The 20,778-nt window shown below is 44.0% G+C and overlaps 1 protein-coding gene across 1 annotated transcript in view; it reads left to right on the top strand.

Annotated features, from left to right (window-relative positions):
- The window catches only part of LOC126281894 (myrosinase 1-like), a 63,497-nt gene that overhangs the window by 10,371 nt on the left and 32,348 nt on the right, over positions 1-20,778 (top strand). Inside the window, exons 3-6 of the mRNA XM_049981212.1 lie at positions 12,851-12,985; positions 15,058-15,180; positions 15,261-15,444; positions 20,061-20,155. Coding sequence (XP_049837169.1) covers positions 12,851-12,985; positions 15,058-15,180; positions 15,261-15,444; positions 20,061-20,155 — 537 coding nt within the window. The remainder of the gene's footprint in view (positions 1-12,850; positions 12,986-15,057; positions 15,181-15,260; positions 15,445-20,060; positions 20,156-20,778) is intronic.

Genomic DNA, 20,778 nt, shown 5'->3' with positions numbered 1-20,778 from the left:
ATAATGGAAATACTCTTTGTTGGCATTTAATATAAATAGACAGCCTTGCACAGAAGCAAGCACACCATCCATTCTATAGTTACAAATCGTGGCCTGCAATCTGGTAACAGCATATTCTTTAGCTTAGAAAAATGTAAAAGTTTCTCTTGCATACATTTAAAGGACACTTCATAAAATAAAGAGATGGTTTCTAATATCATTGTTCAGTTCTTGGCTATTGATATGACATATTAACATGATATTTATCTTTATTCAACAACTGGAACTCACCCACATTAAACTGTCAATTCAGAATGTCTTACTGTTGCTCACAATCACACTGCAGTTTCCTTGGTAGTCGTCTTGCACCCAGAAGTCATGGTTTGATGTAAGGTAATTACACATCTCCATTTTGTTAAAAATTCCAGAAAATTCTTGCGTTATATCCAGACCCATAAGGAAATAGTCATCTTGCCATAATTGCTTCAGTGTCCAAAATAGTTCATACTAGATAACTGACCGATTAGGTAACTGTTAAACGTACCACATATCTCGCTCTTTAACGTTATAGACCGTCCGTTCCCTAATGGTTCTTGGCAGTCCATTAGTGCACAGCTGCAGGCCTCTGACAGCAACATGATACATGTGAAACCCAAATCTCCTGTAAACAGAGAAAAAAGACATGTACCCAGCGAGGTGGCGCAGTGGTTAGTTGCTGGACTCGCATTCGGGAGGACGACGGTTCAATGCCGCGTCTGGCCATGCTCATTTAGGTTTTCCGTGATTTCCCTAAAATTGCTCCAGGCAAATGCCGGGATGGTTCCTTTGAAAGGGCACGACCGACTTCCTTCCCCATCCTTCCCTAATCCGATTAGACCGATGACCTCGCTGTCTGGTCTCCTTTCCCAAAACAAACTAACCCTACCCAAGACATGTGTAAGTTTGAACACAACAACAAGTCTCCACTTGTCTGAGAACTACACATCTAACCACCATCCCTTGACGTCACATACATGAGGTTGGGAGGAAGAGGTCTGTTTTGGAGTTATCTGAACTGAGTGTACGCTTGTACGAAAGTGAAATGTGGACGATGAGCCTTTCAGACAAGGAGAAAATTGCAAGTTTTGAAATGTGGTGCTGTAGAAGAGTGTTGGAAATAATATGGGCAGATTGAATAACCAATGGGTGTATCGAAAAGAGGAAGAATTCTTTGTGGCACAACTTGACTATAAGAACGGACAGGCTGATGAGACACATTCTGCGTGGTCAGAGACTCACCAAGTTGGTAATGGAAAGAAGTGCGGGAAGTACAAATTACAGAGGAGACGAAAGCTGAATACAGTAGACAGGTTCAGAAGAATATACCAGGCCGCAGTAGCTGTCCAAAGATGACCAGGCTCACTCAGAACGAAAAGAATAAATGGTTCAAATGGCTCTGAGCACTCTGGGACTTAACATTTGAGGTCATCAGTCCTCTAGAACTTAGAACTACTTAAATCTAACTAACCTAAGGACATCACACACATCCATGCCCGAAGCAGGATTCGAACCTGCGACCGTAGCGGTCGGGTGGTTCCAGACTGAAGCGCCTAGAACCGCTCGGCCACGAAGCGAAAAGGAGAGCTGCATGAAAGTTTCCTACGTTTTACTTCTCCAGAGTTACAAGAAATTTTTCTGTATGTCGCGTCAATTTTTACTGCAGTTATATCTTATTAAATAAGGTTTCTATAGTGTTTCTTCATCCAATCTGATACATTCTATTTTTACTTGCCATTAATTTCGTTTCCTGCCATCTATAGTGTTATTTTCTTACCTCATTCATAAGATTCTTGTAATTTTTTATTATAGTGTTAAGATTGGGTATTTCTGCGCCATACACAACTCTTTCGAGTTTTGTGCATGAACGATGTTCTGTTGTGCCTTAATTATTTTGCTTTACTACATTTTAATTCTTGTAACTACTTTCGTGTCGTTACATAGCTCATTGGTCGTTACGTGATATAAATTGCACTCCATTTCACACTGTCTTAATTTTGCAGCTTTCTGTTTCGTCGTATACCACTTCTCCTTTACCTTGTAGAGATTCAACGTACTGCTCATCGAAACTGCCCTATGTTTTGAGACTACTTCAGCCCCTGGGCGTGCTCTGCAGTCCAGAAACTCTCTTTTTCTAACGAAGACATACTCAACTTGATATCTTCAGTTCCCTCCTACATATCTAATATTCTAGTCGATCTATGTTTGCTTTCCAACCACATTGGACTATACTAGTTTTTCATCCCTCTTCACAGTTTTAACAATTTCTCTGCTCATACAGAATGTTTTATTAAAGTGTTCGGCATTCTTACAGCGGATAGTTCTGGTAAAAAATAAAAAAAAATCTTATTAACATACGACCAGAACAAACATTTTTGAGCTATGGGACATTTTATCGACTGACAGGCATATGCCTGTTTGCACTAGAGGAGGTGTTCCATGGATTCACTACTTGTCGTTACCAGTCCGGCAGCCTTGGTTCTCAAAGAACGACAGATTTGTGCGAGCACGTGGTTGCCTTCGGATCCGGTTACACGCGTGCCACAGACTTTCCAGTAAGGTGTGCAAGTTGTCAGTGGATCTAGAACATGACGGCGACTTTAATCGTCCTCAGCGTTAGAACTGTAAGGGATTAAGATCAGGTGGAAGGGGAGGGGACCTAGCCGAGCTCTATAGCTCTACACGTTTGCGTCGGGCACTGTCACCCAAGGCGTAGGCAGAGCAGTGGTGCTCCGTAGTACAGTAAGAGGCTTTACTGCGTGTGTTACGTCTGACAACAGTATTAGTGCTAGAAGCAGAAGTACAGAGGCACACACAAACAAGTACAAATGTGTAATGAACGTCAACAAGGGGGCACCCTACACCAATGTGCGTGGGCCGTTCTAAGCACAAGTAAAATGGCCCAATTATCTAAAAATATTTGGGCCCAACTATTTGGCCAATATTAACTCCGTGAGAATGTGAGGACCTGTTTTTAAAATTCCTTGTATATTACTTCTATTTTCTCATCGTCGGCTTCTTTCAGGCACATAAAGCCCTGTGCAGTGGTGGCTGGTGTGCGTAGTGTCGGTGCACAAAACAATCTTTCAGTAATAACGTATCAATTTTGAATTTAAATGTTTTAAGGCATCCTTTGCCATGGTGGTTATGTTAGACAGGTCACACAGATATTAAGTTAATATCTTCTCTAAACCAAAAAATAAAAAAAACACACGAGATACAGAAAACAGTATACAGGGTGTTACAAAAAGGTACGGCCAAAATTTCAGGAAACATTCCTCACACACAAATAAATAAAAGATGTTATGTGAACATGTGTCCGGAAACGCTTAATTTCCATCTTAGAGCTCATTTTAGTTTCTTCCACCTACGCTCAATGCAGCACGTTGTCATGATTTCATACCGGATACTATACCTGTGCTGCTAGAACATGTGCCTTTACAAGTACGACACAACATGTGGTTCATACACGATGGAGCTCCTGCACATTTCAGTCTAAGTGTTCGTACGCTTCTCAACAACAGATTCGGTGACCGATGCATTGGTAGAGGCGGACCAATTCCATGGCCTCCTCGCTCTCCTGACCTCAACCCTCTTAACTTTCATTTATAGGGGCATTTGAAAGCTCTTGTCTACGCAACCCCGGTACCAAATGTAGAGACTCTTCGTGCTCGTATTGTGGACGGATGTGATACAATACGTCATTCTCCAGGACTGCATCAGCGCATAAGGGATTCCATGCGACGGAGGGCGGATTCATGTATCCTCGCTAACATTTTGAACATTTGCTGTAACAAAGTGTTTGAAGTCACGCTGTTGTGTGTTTCCATTCCATGATTAATGTGATTTGAAGAGGAGTAATAAAATGAACTCTAACACGGAAAGTAAGCGTTTCCGGACACATGTCCACATAACATATTTCCTTTCTTTGTGTGTGAGAAATGTTTCCTGAAAGTTTGGCCGTACCTTTTTGTAACACCCTGTATACCGGTAACTACGTTCATGCCATATTGCTCAGTGAGACGGTTTTATTAAAAAGATGCGAAGTATCACTTACCAAAACTGGTTCACTGGGGAAGATCGTGTAGTGGTTCCTCCTTTAAACAGTCGCATGAACGTGAAAATGACAGATATCGGGAATAGTGACCAGGGGATAACCGACACCGCTCAACAGAGACAAGGACACTGAAGCTAGTGGGACAACCGTACGACATAAGAGTACGCAAAATAAGTCGCTCCTCTTCTAGCGTCTGTAGGTCGCTGGAGGAGCTAAGCGTTCCTAGCAATCGGAAGAAGAGCAGCTCATTCCAGTTTCGAAGAAGGGTCGTCGAGTAGACACACAAAACCACAGGCCTATACCTCTGACGTCGGTCTGTTGCAGAGTTTTGAAACGTGTTTTATGCTCGCGTTTTATGAAATTTCTAGTGACCAAAAGTCTGCCCCGCAGGAATCAACATGAGTACCGGAAACAACGGTCGCGTAAAAACCACACCATCTGTTGAACCAGGCGCCCGAGATAACAGTAAAGAACAGGGAATATCGGTATATATCGGCAGCGCGGCATAATGAACAAAATACGAGCGTGCGGAATGTCAGACCAGCCATGTGACTGAAGAGTTTCCAGCAAACAGAACACTGTAGGTCATTCTCAACGAAGATGAATAATCAGACGTAAGAGTAACTTCAGACGTACAGCAGCGGACTGTTATAGGACCATTTATTTTCACAATGTATATAAATGAATTAGTGTACTATGTCGGATGTTCCGTGAGGCTTTTCGCGAACGATGCTGTTGTATATAGGGAAGTCAAAACGCTTAGAAAACCCTTGTTCCACCAACGCACGAATGTTTCTCATCCGTGTGCAATGTGTACCAGATAGGGTCGATAGAGGAAACTGAGAACACCCGAAGAAGAACGGCATGTTTCATTACAGGTTGATTTAGTAACCGCGGAAGAGTCACTGAGATTCTTAGCTTGTTCAATAGGCGGATGGTGCAGCAGAAGCTTTCCGCAACACAGTACGGTTTACTACACTCCTGGAAATTGAAATAAGAACACCGTGAATTCATTGTCCCAGGAAGGGGAAACTTTATTGACACATTCCTGGGGTCAGATACATCACATGATCACACTGACAGAATCACAGGCACATAGACACAGGCAACAGAGCATGCACAATGTCGGCACTAGTACAGTGTATATCCACCTTTCGCAGCAATGCAGGCTGCTATTCTCCCATGGAAACGATCGTAAAGATGCTGGATGTAGTCCTGTGGAACGGCTTGCCATGCCATTTCCACCTGTCGCCTCAGTTGGACCAGCGTTCGTGCTGGACGTGCAGACCGCGTGAGACGACGCTTCATCCAGTCCCAAACATGCTCAATGGGGGACAGATCCGGAAATCTTGCTGGCTAGGGTAGTTGACTTACACCTTCTAGAGCACGTTGGGTGGCACGGGATACATGCGGACGTGCATTGTCCTGTTGGAACAGCAAGTTCCCTTGCCAGTCTAGGAATGGTAGAACGATGGGTTCAATGACGGTTTGGATGTACCGTGCACTATTCAGTGTCCCCTCGACTATCACCAGAGGTGTACGGCCAGTGTAGGAGATCGCTCCCCACACCATGATGCCGGGTGTTGGCCCTGTGTGCCTCGGTCGTATGCAGTCCTGATTGTGGCGCTCACCTGCACGGCGCCAAACACGCATACCACCATCATTGGCACCAAGGCAGAAGCGACTCTCATCGCTGAAGACGACACGTCTCCATTCGTCCCTCCATTCACGCCTGTCGCGACACTACTGGAGGCGGGCTGCACGATGTTGGGGCGTGAGCGGAAGACGGCCTAACGGTGTGCGGCACCGTAGCCCAGCTTCATGGAGACGGTTGCGAATGGTCCTCGCCGATACCCCAGGAGCAACAGTGTCCCTAATTTGCTGGGAAGTGGCGGTGCTTTCCCCTACGGCACTGCGTAGGATCCTACGGTCTTGGCGTGCATCCGTGCGTCGCTGCGGTCCGGTCCCAGGTCGAAGAGCACGTGCACCTTCCGCCGACCACTGGCGACAACATCGATGTACTGTGGAGACCTCACGCCCCACGTGTTGAGCAATTCGGCGGTACGTCCACCCGGCCTCCCGCATGCCCACTATACGCCCTCGCTCAAAGTCCGTAAACTGCACATACTGTTCACGTCCACGCTGTCGCGGCATGCTACCAGTGTTAAAGACTGCGATGGAGCTCCGTATGCCACGGCAAACTGGCTGACACTGACGGCGGCGGTGCACAAATGCTGCGCAGCTAGCGCTATTCGACGGCCAACACCGCGGTTCCTGGTGTGTCCGCTGTGCCGTGCGTGTGATCATTGCATGTACAGCCCTCTCGCAGTGTCCGGAGCAAGTATGGTAGGTCTGACACACCGGCGTCAATGTGTTCTTTTTTCCATTTCCAGGAGTGTATTAACGTTCCGACAGTGCACCTTCGTGGAAGAGTCAGCCAAGATTGGTTTCTCCTACATACGTCTCTCGAACTCATCGTTAAGGTAAAATTATAAAGACTCCAAATTACACGGAGGCATGCCAGCAATAGTTCTTCCCGCGAACCAATCGCGACTGGAACAGGAAAGGGGGAACTGATTGTAGTGCATAAAGTACTCTCCTCCACTCACCGTAAGGTGGCGTGCAAGCTGTAGTTTTTCCATGTAATTTTCTATCACCCATATTTACTCCGACATTTATTCTTTAGGTGGCGTCATTTGACTTTTATGCCTCACAAAATGTTACGATTCTGATCCCCTGCATTGCTTATCCCAATAATCTGTCTCACAGACTGGAAGATTTTCAAATCATTAACTGCAAACTGTTAACTTTAATGGCGCGATCTCCATGCAATCCACATAAAATGCATGGTTACTCTGCTATAGCACACAGGGGCGTGGGCACAAAAATAAAGTTTGCAGTTCTGCAGCATTTACTGTAACTCAACCATCATCACCTGTCGCATGTTCCTACTCAGAGTGACGTCTGCATGTAATGTGATACATACATAGCACATTCATATGAAGATGACAATGAATAAGTTCTGCGCTCTATAAGAGACATTACTTAAAATACATTATTCGCCTTTCCAATTGCTAGACCACGAAGATGACGTGATACAGACGCGAAATTTAACCGACAAGAAGAAGATGCTGTGATATGCAAATGATCAGCTATTCACAGCATTCACACAAGGTTGGCGCCGGTGGCGACACCTAAAACGTTTCCAACATATTTCTCATACACAAACAGCAGATGACCGGCGTTGCCCGGTGAAAGGTTGTTGTGACGGTTCGTGCAAGGAGGAGAAATGCGTACCATCACGTTTCCAACTTTGATAAAGGTCGGATTGTAGCCTATCGCGTTGGTCGTGATCCAATGACTGTTAGCAGAATATGGACTCGATGGGTTCAGGAAGGTAATACGCAACGCCGTGCTGGACCACAACGGCCTCGTATCACTAGCAGTCGAGATGGCAGGCATCTTATACGCATGGCTGTAACGGATGGTGCAGCCACGTGTCGATTCCTTAGTCAGCAGAGGGGACGTTGGCAAGACAACAACCACCTGTACGAACAGTTCGACGACATTTGCAGCAACATGGACTATCAGCTCGGTGACTATGGCTGAGGTTACCCTTGACGCTGGATCACAGATAGGTGCCCCTGCAATGGTGTACTCAACGACGAACCTGGGTGCACGAATGGCAAAACGTCATTTTTTCGGATGAATCCAGGTTCTGTTTACAGCGTCGTGATGGTCGTATCCGTGTTTGGCGACATCGTGGTGAACGCACATTCGAAGCGTGTATTCGTCATCGCCGTACTGGCGTATCACCCGGCGTGATGGTATGGGGTGCCATTGGTTACACGTCTCGGTCACCTCTTGTTCACATTGACGGCACTTTGAACAGTGGACGTTACATTTCAGATGTGTTTCGACCCGAGGCTCTATCCTTCATTCGATCCCTGCGACACCCTACATTTCAGCAGGATAATGCATGACGGCATGTTGCCGGTCCTCTACGGGCCTTTCTGGATGCTGAAAATGTTCGACTGCTGCCCTGGCGAGCACATTCTCCAGATCTCTCACCAATTGAGAACGTCTGGTCAATGGTGGCTGAGCAACTGGCTCGTCACAATACGCCAGTCAGTAGTCTTGATGAACTGTGGTATCGTGTTGAAGCTGCATGGGCAGCTGTACCTGTACACGCCATCCAAGCTCTGTTTGACTCAATGCCCAAGCGTATCAAGGCCTTTATTACGGCCAGAGGTGGTTGTTCTGGGTACTGATTTCTCAGGATCAATGCAACCAAATTGCGTGAAAATGTAATCACATGTCAGTTGTAGTATAAAATATTTGTCCAAGGAATACCCGTTTATCATCTGCATTTCTTCTTGGTGTAAGCAGTTTTAATGGCCAGTAGTGCTTCATACGAAACATCAGTTGCAATCCTGTTGCCTTAATTCCTTTATTGCCACGTGATGTAATATACATTGTAAAGCTATAACGTGAACCACGTTCTCATCTAGCGACCTAGATGCTACCTCGTCGCTACATATGAAAAATATTCGCCACCAGGAAGAAGTCATGTCGCTGCTACCAAAACAATTCTCCTCTCTCTTTAGAGTTCAAACTTGAGATTCGTTTACAGTAATATGCCATTCCTCTGTTGCCTCTTCCCTCCTCCTCACTTCCGAGTATGTTGTGCAACCCCACACCATTCATAACGTGATACACGGTTGACATCCTTGGGTGTCCCCGACGGTTCTTCCCCTCTATAGCTCCTGCTGCATAGTTCCACTAATATTATTGTGTTTCAAAATGTGCCCTACCAGGTTGTCTCTTCTTCTTCTGAGGTGTCTCCAGAGAGATCTGGTTTCCGGTACTCTTATCAGCACCTCTTCACGGGTAACTCGGTCTTTCCAGCTGATCTTCATCAGCCTTCTACAGCACCAATCTCCAGAGCTTCTAGCCGTCTTCTCTCCTATGTACATCAATATTTTTTTTTATGAGTCGCCATTGAATGTACCTACCCCCATGAACAATGGACCTTGACGTTGGTGGGGAGGCTTGCGTGCCTCAGCGATACAGATGGCTGTACCGTAGGTGCAACCACAACGGAGGGGTATCTGTTGAGAGGCCAGACAAACGTGTGGTTCCTGAAGAGGGGCAGCAGCCTTTTCAGTAGTTGCAGGGGCAACAGTCTGGATGATTGACTGATCTGGCCTTGCTGTGCTGGTACTGCGAACGGCTGAAAGCAAGGGGAAACTACAGCCGTAATTTTTCCCGAGGGCATGCAGCTTTACTGGTATGGTTAAATGATGATGACTTCTTCTTGGGTAAAATTTTCCGGAGGTAAAATAGTCCCCCATTCGGATCTCCGGGCGGGGACTACTCAAGAGGACGTCATTATCAGGAGAAAGAAAACTGGCGTTCTACGGATCGGAGCGTGGAATGCCAGATCCCTTTATCGGGCAGGTGGGTTAGAAAATTTTAAAAGGGAAATGGGTAGGTTAAAATTAGATTTAGTGGGAATTAGTGAAGTTAGGTGGCAGGAGGAACAAGACTTTTGGTCAGGTGAATACAGGGTTATAAATACAAAATCAAACAGGGGTAATGCAGGTGTAGGTTTAATAATGAATAAAAAAACAGGAGTGCGGGTAAGCTACTACAAACATCATAGTGAAGGCATTATTGTGGCCAAAATAGACACAAAGCCCACGCCTACTACAGTAGTAGAAGTTTATATGCCAACTAGCTCTGCAGATGAGCTGAAATGTATGATGAGATAAAAGAAATTATTCAGGTAGTGAAGGGAGACGAAAATTTAATAGTCATGGGTGACTGGAATTCGAGAGTATGAAAAGAGAGAGAAGGAAACATAGTAGGTGAATATGGATTGGGGGACAGAAATGAAAGAGGAAGCCGTCTGGTAGAATTTTGCACAGAGCAAGAACCATAGAAGAAGGCTGTATACATGGAAGAACCCTGGAGATACTAAAAGGTATCACATAGATTATATAATGGTAAGACAGAGATTTAGGAACCAGGTTTTAAATTGTAAGACATTTCCAGGGGCAGATGCGGACTCTGACCACAATCTATTGGTTAAGAACTGTAGCTTAAAACTGAAGAAACTGCAAGAAGGAGCGATTTTAAGGAGATGGGACCTGGATAAACTGAAAGAACCAGAGGGTGTACAGAGTTTCAGGGAGAGCATAAGGGAACAATTGACAGGAATGGGGGAAAGAAATACAGTAGAAGAAGAATGGGTAGCTCAGAGGGATGAAGTAGTGAAGGCAGCAGAGGATCAAGTAGGTAAAAAGACAAGGGCTAGTAGAAGTCCTTGTATAACAGAAGAAATGTTGACTGTAATTGATGAAAGGAGTAAATATAAAAATGCAGTAAATGAAGCAGGCAAAAAGGAATACAAACGTCTCAAAAATGTGATCGATAGGAAGTGCAAAATGGCTAAGCAGGGATGGATAGAGGACAAATGTAAGGATGTAGAGACTTATCTCACTAGGGGTAAGATAGATACTGCCTACAGGAAAATTAAAGAGACCTTTGGGGTAAAGAGAACGACTTGTATGAATATCAAGAGCTCAGATAGAAACCAAGTTCTAAGCAAAGAAGGGAAAGCAGAAAGGTGGAAGGAGTATATAGAGGGTCTATACTAGGGCGATGTACTTGAGAACAATATTATGGAAATGGAAGAGGATGTAGATGAAGATGAAATGGGAGATACGATACAGCGTGAAGAGTTTGACAGAGCACTGAAAGACCTGAGTCGAAACAAGGCCCCTGGAGTAGACAACATTCCGTTAGAACTACTGACGGCCTTGGGAGAGCCAGTCCTGACAAAACTCTACCATCTGGTGAGCAATGAGACAGGCGAAATGCCCTCAGACTTCAAGAAGAGTATAATAACTCCAATCCCAAAGAAATCGGGTATCGACAGATGTGAAAATTACCGACCTATCAGTTTAATAAGTCACGGCTGCAAAATACTAACGCGAATTCTTTACAGACGAAAGGAAAAACTGGTAGAAGCCGATCTTGGGGAAGATCAGTTTGGATTCCGCAGAAATGTTGGAACATCTCAGGCAATACTGACCCTATGACTTATCTCAGAAATAAGTTAATGAAAGGCAAACCTACGTTTCTAGCATTTGTAGACTTAGAGGAAGCTTTCGACAATGTTGACTGGACTACTCTCTTTCAAATTCTAAAGATGTCAGGGGTAAAATACAGGGAGCGAAAGGCTATTTACAATTTGTACAGAAACCAGATGGCAGTTATAAGAGTCGAGGGGCATGGTAGGGAAGCAGCGGTTGGGAAGGGTGTGAGACAGGGTTGTAGTCTGTCCCCGGTGTTATTCAATCTGTATATTGAGCAAGCAGTAAAGGAAACAAACGAAAAATTTGGAGTAGGTATTAAAATCCATGGAGAAGAAATAAAAACGTTGAGGTTCGCCGATGGCATTGTAATTCTGTCAGAGACAGCAATAGACTTGGAAGAGCAGTTGAATGGATTGGACAGTGTCTTGAAAAGAGGGTATAAAATGAACATCAACAAAAGCAAAACAAGGATGATGGAATGTAGTCGAATTAAGTCGGGTGATGCTGAGGGAATTAGATTAGGAAATGAGACACTTAAAGTAGTAAAGGAGTTTTGCTATTTGGGGAACAAAGTAACTGATGATGGTTTAAGTAGAGAGGATATAAATTGTAGACTGGCAATGGCAAGGAAAGCGTTTCTGAAGAAGAAAAATTTGTTAACATAGAGTATAGATTTAAGTGTCAGGAAGTCGTTTCTGAAAGTATTTGTATGGAGTGTAGCCATGTATTGAAGTGAAACATGGATGATAAATAGTTTGGACAAGAAGAGAATAGAAGCTTTTGAATTGTGGGGCTACAAAACAATGCTGAAGATTAGATGGGTAGATCACATAACTAATGAGGATGTATTGAACAGAATTGGGGAGAAGAGGAGTTTGTGGCACAACTTGACAATAAGAAGGGACCGGTTGTTAGGACGTGTTCTGAGGCATCAAGGGATCACAATTTTAGCATTGGAGGGCAGCGCGGAGGGTAAAAATCGTAGAGGGAGACCAAGATATGTATACAATAAGCAGATATAGGTTGCAGAAAGTACTGGATGATGAAGAAGCTTGCACAGGATAGAGTAGCATGGAGAGCTGCATCAAACCAGTCTCAGGACTGAAGACAACAACAACAACATTGAATGTATGCATAACGTAATAGACGGTCAGTCGTTGAAATTCGCATACTCTCAGGCAGACGTGCTAACAGTTCTCTGACAGAGTGTTTATAGCACCCTTTATAGCAAGACTTTTGCTGGAAATACGGTCGTCGAACGTTTTAGGTTTGTTGATGTAATAATTTTCTCTGAGAGAATGTCCGAATAAAAAAAAAGTAAAAATGCTACTTCTTTCAGGGCACTGTTCCTGTTTCGTTATAATATACTTAACCGTGGTTTTTGTTATCGTTGTCACATGCCTGCTCCACTCTCCAATCTCATGAAGTGTTTCGTCCCTTTGCTTAAAGATCAAAATGTATTCTCTACTGGACTCTCACACGTAGTGTACTACACGCTCTTGTATATTTACCTATGTCACTTAAAATTTATAGCATAACTTTTGAAAGAGACCTAGAGTATGGTTAATATATTCGTACATTCTTCCCGTACTCTTAGAATGAATTGGTCAAGAAGGACAGCGGCGCTTTTTCATAAACTTACTTACGTATTTTATTCTGTTTTGTTTACGGACAGGCGGACGTGTACCGTTTCTCCATTGCCTGGACACGCATTCTGCCCACTGGAGACCTCGACGTCATCAACCAACCGGGCATCGACTACTACAATAATCTCATCAACGAGCTGCTCGCGAACGGAATCCAGCCTCTGGTAAGAGAGAAGCATACATGTAGGTGTGACCAAAGAGTCGTTATGCAAGTATGGGTTTCCATATGTAGTCGAACGTTGTTATAAAGGGGTTTCTTTGTCTGTCTATACTGGTTCATTTGTCTTGTGCTAGTAATGCAATGGTACATTAGCGCAAATAATACTGGATCTAGTTTACTGGCCATGAGTATGTAAAAATTAGGGCAGAGGTGGAACTTTCGGGCACATTGTTGTCTTAGATTCAAATGGTTCAAATGGCTCTAAGTACTACGGGACTTAACATTTGAGGTCATCAGTCCCCTACACTTAGAGCTAAGTAAACCTAACTAACCTAAGGACATCACACACATCCATGCCCGAGGCAGGATTCAAACCTGTGACCGTAGCAGCCGTGTGGTTCCGAACTGAAGCGCCTAGAACCATTCGGCCACCGCGGCCGGCTTGTTAAGTCATCTGCTCAAAACTTGTCTATATAGGACACAACGTGCTCTTTCGCAGTCTCGGTTACGTGCTATGCTCCATTCATGGTACGAGTTGTGTGAATTACGTGCCCAGGTTTTATTAGACTCCAGTAGAAGATGACCGTTAGGAAACATGAAATTAGGTACTCAGTGTTGTTTAGACCACGACCATGCTTGGGGTTACTCTAAAACAGGGTAACGTTCCAAGTGTACGTTACATGCTGGAATCGCTGGTATAAGAACTGATCCACAAGTAATATAAGACTTTGGTTTCGTGACTTCAAATCACCTTTCGAAGAGTGAATTGAGAAAGAGTTGTCACTGCCATGACTTGAAGGCAGGAGTGACAGCTTCACGATTACAAGTAGTCTGCGTAAACCAGTTACGTTGGCCAGTGATGCGTTGTGTCTACGGATGGTATTAAGCCCTTCAGCATCACTAAGGAATGAAGATAGTGCATTGTACCGCCGAAACTGCTAGACAACAATAAATGACGTCATACAGACGGCTGTAGGTTTTGAAGAAATCAGGTTCAGCATCAAGTTGGACACTCGTTATAAGTATTGATCGTAGCAGGATTACCACGTGCAAAGACTATAATCAAGAGAAGTCTATAAAATCATAGCAGATTCTGCAGAAATATGCTCAAGTCAACAAGTAAGGTCAAGATAATGAGGTGAGCCAGCAGTTAGGCCCATTTCTGATTGTCTGGTCTAGTCCAGATGACTCTTTTTCTCTGTGAGCGTCCTGGCTCAAGCCGCTATCTACACACTGGTAGGCCATACCCCCTTGCTGCGAAATCGTAATCGCTAGTAGACAAAGTGAGAAAAATAGCTATAACGTGAACAACAACCTGTCTCGAAACGACCGACCGGTGTGGCCGCGCTTCAGTCTGGAACCGCGAGACCGCTACGGTCGCAGGTTCGAATCCTGCCTCGGGCATGGATGTGTGTGCTGTCCTTAGATTAGTTAAGTTTAAGTAGTTCTAAGTTCTAGGGGACTGATGACCTCAGATGTTAAGTCCCATAGTGCTCAGAGCCATTTGAACCATTTTTTTGTGTCGAAACATCACAATTTCGTTGAGTATGGAATGCATTTTTTCGTCCTATAATAGACGTTTACAATGTGATTTTGACAAGAAAAGATAAATTGCAAGAAATGATCCTTGATACGATATAAAGCAAAATAGAATATGTTCACTTTTGATGAAAATTCGCACGAAGAGAAGTACACCCATTTGAAGCTACAATAAAAAATATTTGACAGTGTAGGTTACAGATACTGAAAACGTACATGACAACACATCACGGAAGTGGAAATGTTCTGTTTGTTCTAGTGTTTTGGATCCACTCTCAAATACGCATTATTTGCAACTTCATGCGAGTGTCTCTCCCTTGAAACGCTCTTTTAGCCTTGTGTCCATATGACTTCTTGTCCTCTCAACCATAGTTTCCTGCAGTTTGTCTCCAATTAGCAAAACCACCCTGAACACAGAGGTAAACCTGATTTTGGAATGGACAGGAAACCACTAGATTTAAGACTGAAAAATGTAGTCGATGGACAACAAGTTATGGGATCTGGAATTTAAGTTCACGAAGCAAACTTGTTGTGCAGGTGACAATGTACCACTGGGACCTGCCACAGGCGCTGCAGTACATCGGTGGCTGGCCAAACCCAATTCTCGCTGACTACTTCGTGGAGTATGCCAGAGTGCTGTTTGAAAACTTTGGAGACAGAGTGAGTATCGATGGCTGCAGTGTTTCTCATATCGGTTCCTGCTCACTGTGATTACGCCTCTGACGGCTGTTGTCTCGCAGGTGAAGATGTGGATCACGTTCAACGAGCCGGAAGTGTTCACCACCGGCTACGCTTCCGCGGAATTTCAGGCGCCGTCACAGAACGCTCCCGGTATCGGCGACTACCTGGCTGCACACACCGTCATCAGAGCACATGGACTCGTCTACCGCCTCTATCAAGAACAGTTCAGGGCCAAGCAGAATGGTATGTTTCTCACTCTTGTTAGATCCAGCACGTATAACGCTTTCTCGAATTAATTCAGTCCGTCAACCTGATGATCACTTCTCGTGGATCATTCACGACTGTTTCCGCATACTATCAATAGCTCATCTTCAGTGACTGTTTTCATATCGCTGGATTCGACGAAGGGGGCCTACACCATCACCGAATGGTTCAATAGATTTGACTCCCGTAGTTTCTCTCTGGAAAGTTATAAAACTGTTTATTAGGAGAAATCTACTATAGTAGATGATATAAAAGGCCGTATTCCTACTGACTGAGCAGAAACTTCCGCTGAAGTGCTACCGTGCGCGCTTCAGGCTTTCAATGACAGACTGGAGCCTTGTAATGAGGCTGGTGGGTGGCGTACTGAACACCACACCCGAAGAGCAAACTTCTTTCTTCTTCTGTATTCAAAGTATTTGTTTATTCAGTTTTTTTCATAAGTTAGTGCTGACACATGGAACAGTATATACAATTTTCAAACTACAGTTGCTCGTGGACTTCTACCAGAGGAATCCATAACACAAGCACTGACATTTTGTAAATGTCGATGAGCAAGTTCCATTTGAAAATATATGTACCGTACAGGGTGAACCAGAACGCCACCAACAAAATTTTGGAAGTTGTTAGGAAATATCTTCCAAATATTTTGGTACAAGTTATCTGTGTTCTCCTTATAGGCTAACAACATTTCATTTGCTTTCTTAACCGTTATACCGGTATTATGGTGAAAATTTGCAAAGCAATGCAAATGTCGACGGTATTTCACTCACAGTACTTGCTGTTCACAACAGTAAGGTCTACTTTAATCCTGGACTTCTCTGATTATATTAGAGGCAGTGAAGTTTGTATGCCTATACCTAATGAATTTGGCTTTGGCGGTTATAAAGTTGGTGTTACCGATGTTATTCTTTTTGAGGAGTTTGATTATAATCAGTGACTCCTCTGTCCAATCTGGGATTTGTTTCTCTGGTAGTGGTAGTTGTACATTAACAGCGGTACATGGCGGCCTGGGCGGGTTTACTGAGGGAGAATAGGCCAATTTACTAATCGTCTATTGGTTCACTGAATGCAGTGGTAAAGCAGCTATGTCCAGCTGTCCCAACAGTGACAGCAAGCATATCAGAGTAGTTTTGCGTAAATATTCGCATCCTTTCATGCTACTGTGTTTTGCTGATTGTGTATTGCAGGATTTTTTCAGTGTTGTGAAAGTATTTTCACGGAAACAAACATAATACTGGTCAGAAAGCTGAATAAATCATAATTATAATATTCTGAACAAGCCATCAGAGACCACAGGTGGGATTTATGTGTGAGTGTATGTCTAGCAGAGGGGGAGGATGAGGTGGACAGAGTGGGGAGGGGGGTAGGAGATGGAAAGAGGGAAACAGGGGAGGAAATGTGTTGTGCAGGTAGTATCGGTATGCTTTGCATGGGCTACACATACAGATGAGTAAGGCAGAGCAGAGACAGTGGGGAAGGGGGGGGGGAAGAGAAGGAGAAGCTAGAAAGTGAGAGAGGGGGAGAATGAGGAGGACAGATAGACAAAGAGAGAGGGAGTGGATGAGAAGATGGAGAGACAGTGAGTGAGAGGATGAGATGAACAGAGAAGGAAGGAGGAGACGATCAGAGTGTGAGGAGAGGACAAATATACAGATGGGGAAGGGGTGATCGACAGGCAGAAGGGGAGATGCAGGAGTCAAGTGGAAGGTGTAGGGGGGTAGTGAACAGGGGACAAGGAAGACAGAGAGAAGGATGGGACAGAGTGAAGGGAGAGGGAGAGTTGGACACAATGAGAAAGGAGGGCTCAGAATGAGGAGCAGAGGAGATGGAGAGGGAGGAGGACATGTAAAGGCAGAGAAAACGAAGTTAAGGATATGGACTTACAGAGGTGGGGAAATGAGGTGAACAGAGAGGGGGAGAAAGAAGTGGACACAGTAAGGGGGGAGGAGGAGGCATGTGAACAACACTACTGGCCATTAAAATTGCTACACCACGAAGACGACGTGCTATAGACGCGCAATTTAACCGACAGGAAGAAGATGCTGTGATATATAAATGATTAGTTTTTCAGAACATTAACACATGGTTGGCGCTGGTGGCGACATCTACAACGTGCTGACATGAGGAAAGTTTCTAACCGATTTCTCATACACAAACAGCAGTTGACCGCCGTTGCCTGGTGAAACGTTGTTGTGATGCCTCGTGTAAGGAGGAGAAATGCGTACCATTACGTTTCCAACTTTGGTAAAGGTCGGATTGTAGCCTATCGCGATTACGGTTTATCGTAACGCGACATTGCTGCTCGCGTTGGTCGAGATCCAATGACTGTTAGCAGAATATGGAATTGGTGGGTTCAGGGGGTAATACGGAACGCAGTGCTGGATCCCAACAGCCTCGTATCACTATCAGTCGAGATGACAGGCATCTTATCCGCATGGCTGTAATGGATCGTGCAGCCACGTCTCGATCCCTGAGTCAACAGATGGGGACGCTTGCAAAACAACAACCATCTGCACGTACAGTTCGACGACGGTTGCAGCAGCTTGGACTATCAGCTCAGAGACCATGGCTCCGGTTACCCTTGACGCTACGTCACAGACAGGAGCGCCAGCGATGGTGTACTCAACGACGAACCTGGGTGCACGAATGGCAAAACGTCATTTTTTCGGATGATTCCAGGTTCTGTTTACAGCATCATGATGGTCGCATCCGTGTTTGGCGACATCGCGGTGAACGCACATTGGAAGCATGTATTTGTCATCGCCATACTGGCATATCACCCGGCGTGATGGTATGGGTCGCCATTGTTTACACGTCTCGGTCACCTCTTGTTCTCATTGACGGCACTTTGAACAGTGGACGTTACATTTAAGATGTGTTACGACCCGAGGCTCTACCCTTCATTCTATCCCTGCGAAACCCTGCATTTCAGCAGGATAATGCATGACGGCATGTTGCCGGTCCTCTACGGGCCTTTCTGGATGCTGAAAATGTTTGACTGCTGCCCTGGCCAGCACATTCTCCAGATCTCTCACCAGTTGAGAACGTCTGGTCAATGGTGGCTGAGCAACTGGCTCGTCACAATACGCCAGTCAGTAGTCTTGATGAACTGTGGTATCGTGTTGAAGCTGCATGGGCAGCTGTACCTGTACACGCCATCCAAGCTCTGTTTGACTCAATGCCCAAGCATATCAAGGCCTTTATTACGGCCAGAGGTCGTTGTTCTGGGTACTGATTTCTCAGGATCAATGCACCCAAATTGCGTGAAAATGTAATCACATGTCAGTTGTAGTATAATATATTTGTCCAATGAATACCCGTTTATCATCTGCATTTCTTCTTGATGTAGCAATTTTAATGGCCAGTAGTTTATATACGTCAGATGTGTATGTGGCGTGGGCAGAAGGTATACAGGGTGTCTCTCCCAAGGGTCGTCTGGTGAATTATCTCTTGTGCTTCGACAAATATTTTCAATTTCGTTTTTACTTTGTGTAGTTGGTGTGAGCCCAAGTAATTGCTGCTCGTCTCGTCTTTCATACGCTGCCCTTTGTCGACGGAAAACAGCGGTTTGTTTGCCATTACAAAAAAAATATTTTTAAACCGGAATTTTACGTGCCTGCTAGATCGTGCGCTGCCAAGTTAGTCTAGTCAGATACTCGTTTTATCGACATGTATTGAGAAGGACAGTAAAACTCTAACGGAAAACAACAATCCAGAAGCGACTCAGTAGCGTTACGTGGTTGGCGGTGGCTGCAAGCGGGGGCCAGAGTTGTGCTGTCACTGATGGAGATCTGGCTACAACATCCAGTTGGAGACATGCCTGTCAAATGCTGTTCCTTCACTTTGGCCAAAGAGGAAAACAGCAGTGAAATACTTACGAAAAATTAGCAGTCCGCAATAAGCTTACTCTTTACGTTTAACTGTACTTCTTTATAAATTACGAAAGGCTGCACATTTTGCAATATTATTTATTTTCATTCAACTGCCGTCAACTAACCAGAGAATGTAATATTTTGATACTTCAAACGTTTTTTGGAGAACCATGTATGAAACCATTTTACTGCAAGTACGCTCAAATTCAATGTATACTGAATTTTGGACTATTGAAAACAATAAAGAAAATTCCTTCACACTGCAGTCATAGTATTGCTATCAAAATAAGTAAATATGTTGGAGCGCCATTAACTTTTATTAACTTGACCGCCTAAAATACTCAGAATATCAAACTTATTACTTTCATTTATCATTATCACTTTTACGTTTGAAGAAAGCCGGTTGCTGCGACTGCAGGCCTCTGTTGTATCATCTCGACAGAGTTCCACGTTGAATCGTTGTTCGACTTAACAATAATTTTTGTTGCTGTCTTATTGATAGCTTGTAGTAGCTGCTATTTAATAAGCATACAACTGCCACATTTTTAATAATTAATGGTACGATACTTGCAAACTTGCTTCACTACACTACGATGAGCTTCATCAATACGATAATGGAATAATGCACGTTACATTCGTGCAGTTCTAAATAATGTAAAACTTCCTTCATGCTAAGTACTTGTACTGTATTTTATTAATTTACTAAGGGGAAATTTGTTTCAGGCACCGTTGGAATTACGTTAAATATGACGGGAAGAAAACCAGCCTCAAACTCCAGTGAAGACTTGGAAGCAGTTGAGAGGAAGTATCAGTTTGATGTAAGTATGGTAAATGCTACGATAACAGACCTTCTGCGATTGTTCTAGCTAGAAAATTAATTTTGCCTTGTTCCAGCGAACTTACTTCAGTACGTTATCATCAGATACCTTCTCAGCCAACAATTCCGTTAGCGCCATTCAGTGATGGCTATGCTCGAGTGAACACCAAAGGATTTGCTGTGTGATCGCTCCTGGGAAAAAAACCTTGAACCCTCATATCTAACTATAAATGCGTGATTTCTGAAAAACTGAAACTTTTTGTGAGGTCTGTATTTCTCGTGTCGTTCCGTTTCAAGAATTACATCTTTTCCAATCCGAACCAAGAAGAGTGGAAATGGAGCAGTGTAATCCCAGATGAATAATACGTTAAAGAAAATTTATAGCGACTACAAGTTGTTGTGCAATAACAATAAGTGAACCTTCAATGAAGTCCATGTGGGCGTCTCAGGTCGTGCAGACTATTTCATGTGTCGTGTACTGGTTTACTTCAATAGCTTATAAATATATCAGAAACAGTACAATTCCGAGAGGTGTCGGTATCCTTTTGCACAGTAATGGAGTAATTTTGTAGAAGGATTTTGAAAAGACTAGTCAGTATATTTCTTAATATTAAATTTTAAGTT

This window comes from Schistocerca gregaria, chromosome 7 (genome assembly GCF_023897955.1).
Source record: "Schistocerca gregaria isolate iqSchGreg1 chromosome 7, iqSchGreg1.2, whole genome shotgun sequence".
NCBI lineage: Eukaryota > Metazoa > Arthropoda > Insecta > Orthoptera > Acrididae > Schistocerca > Schistocerca gregaria.
Note: the sequence above shows the minus strand (reverse complement) of the source record. Positions and strands in the feature narration are given on the sequence as shown.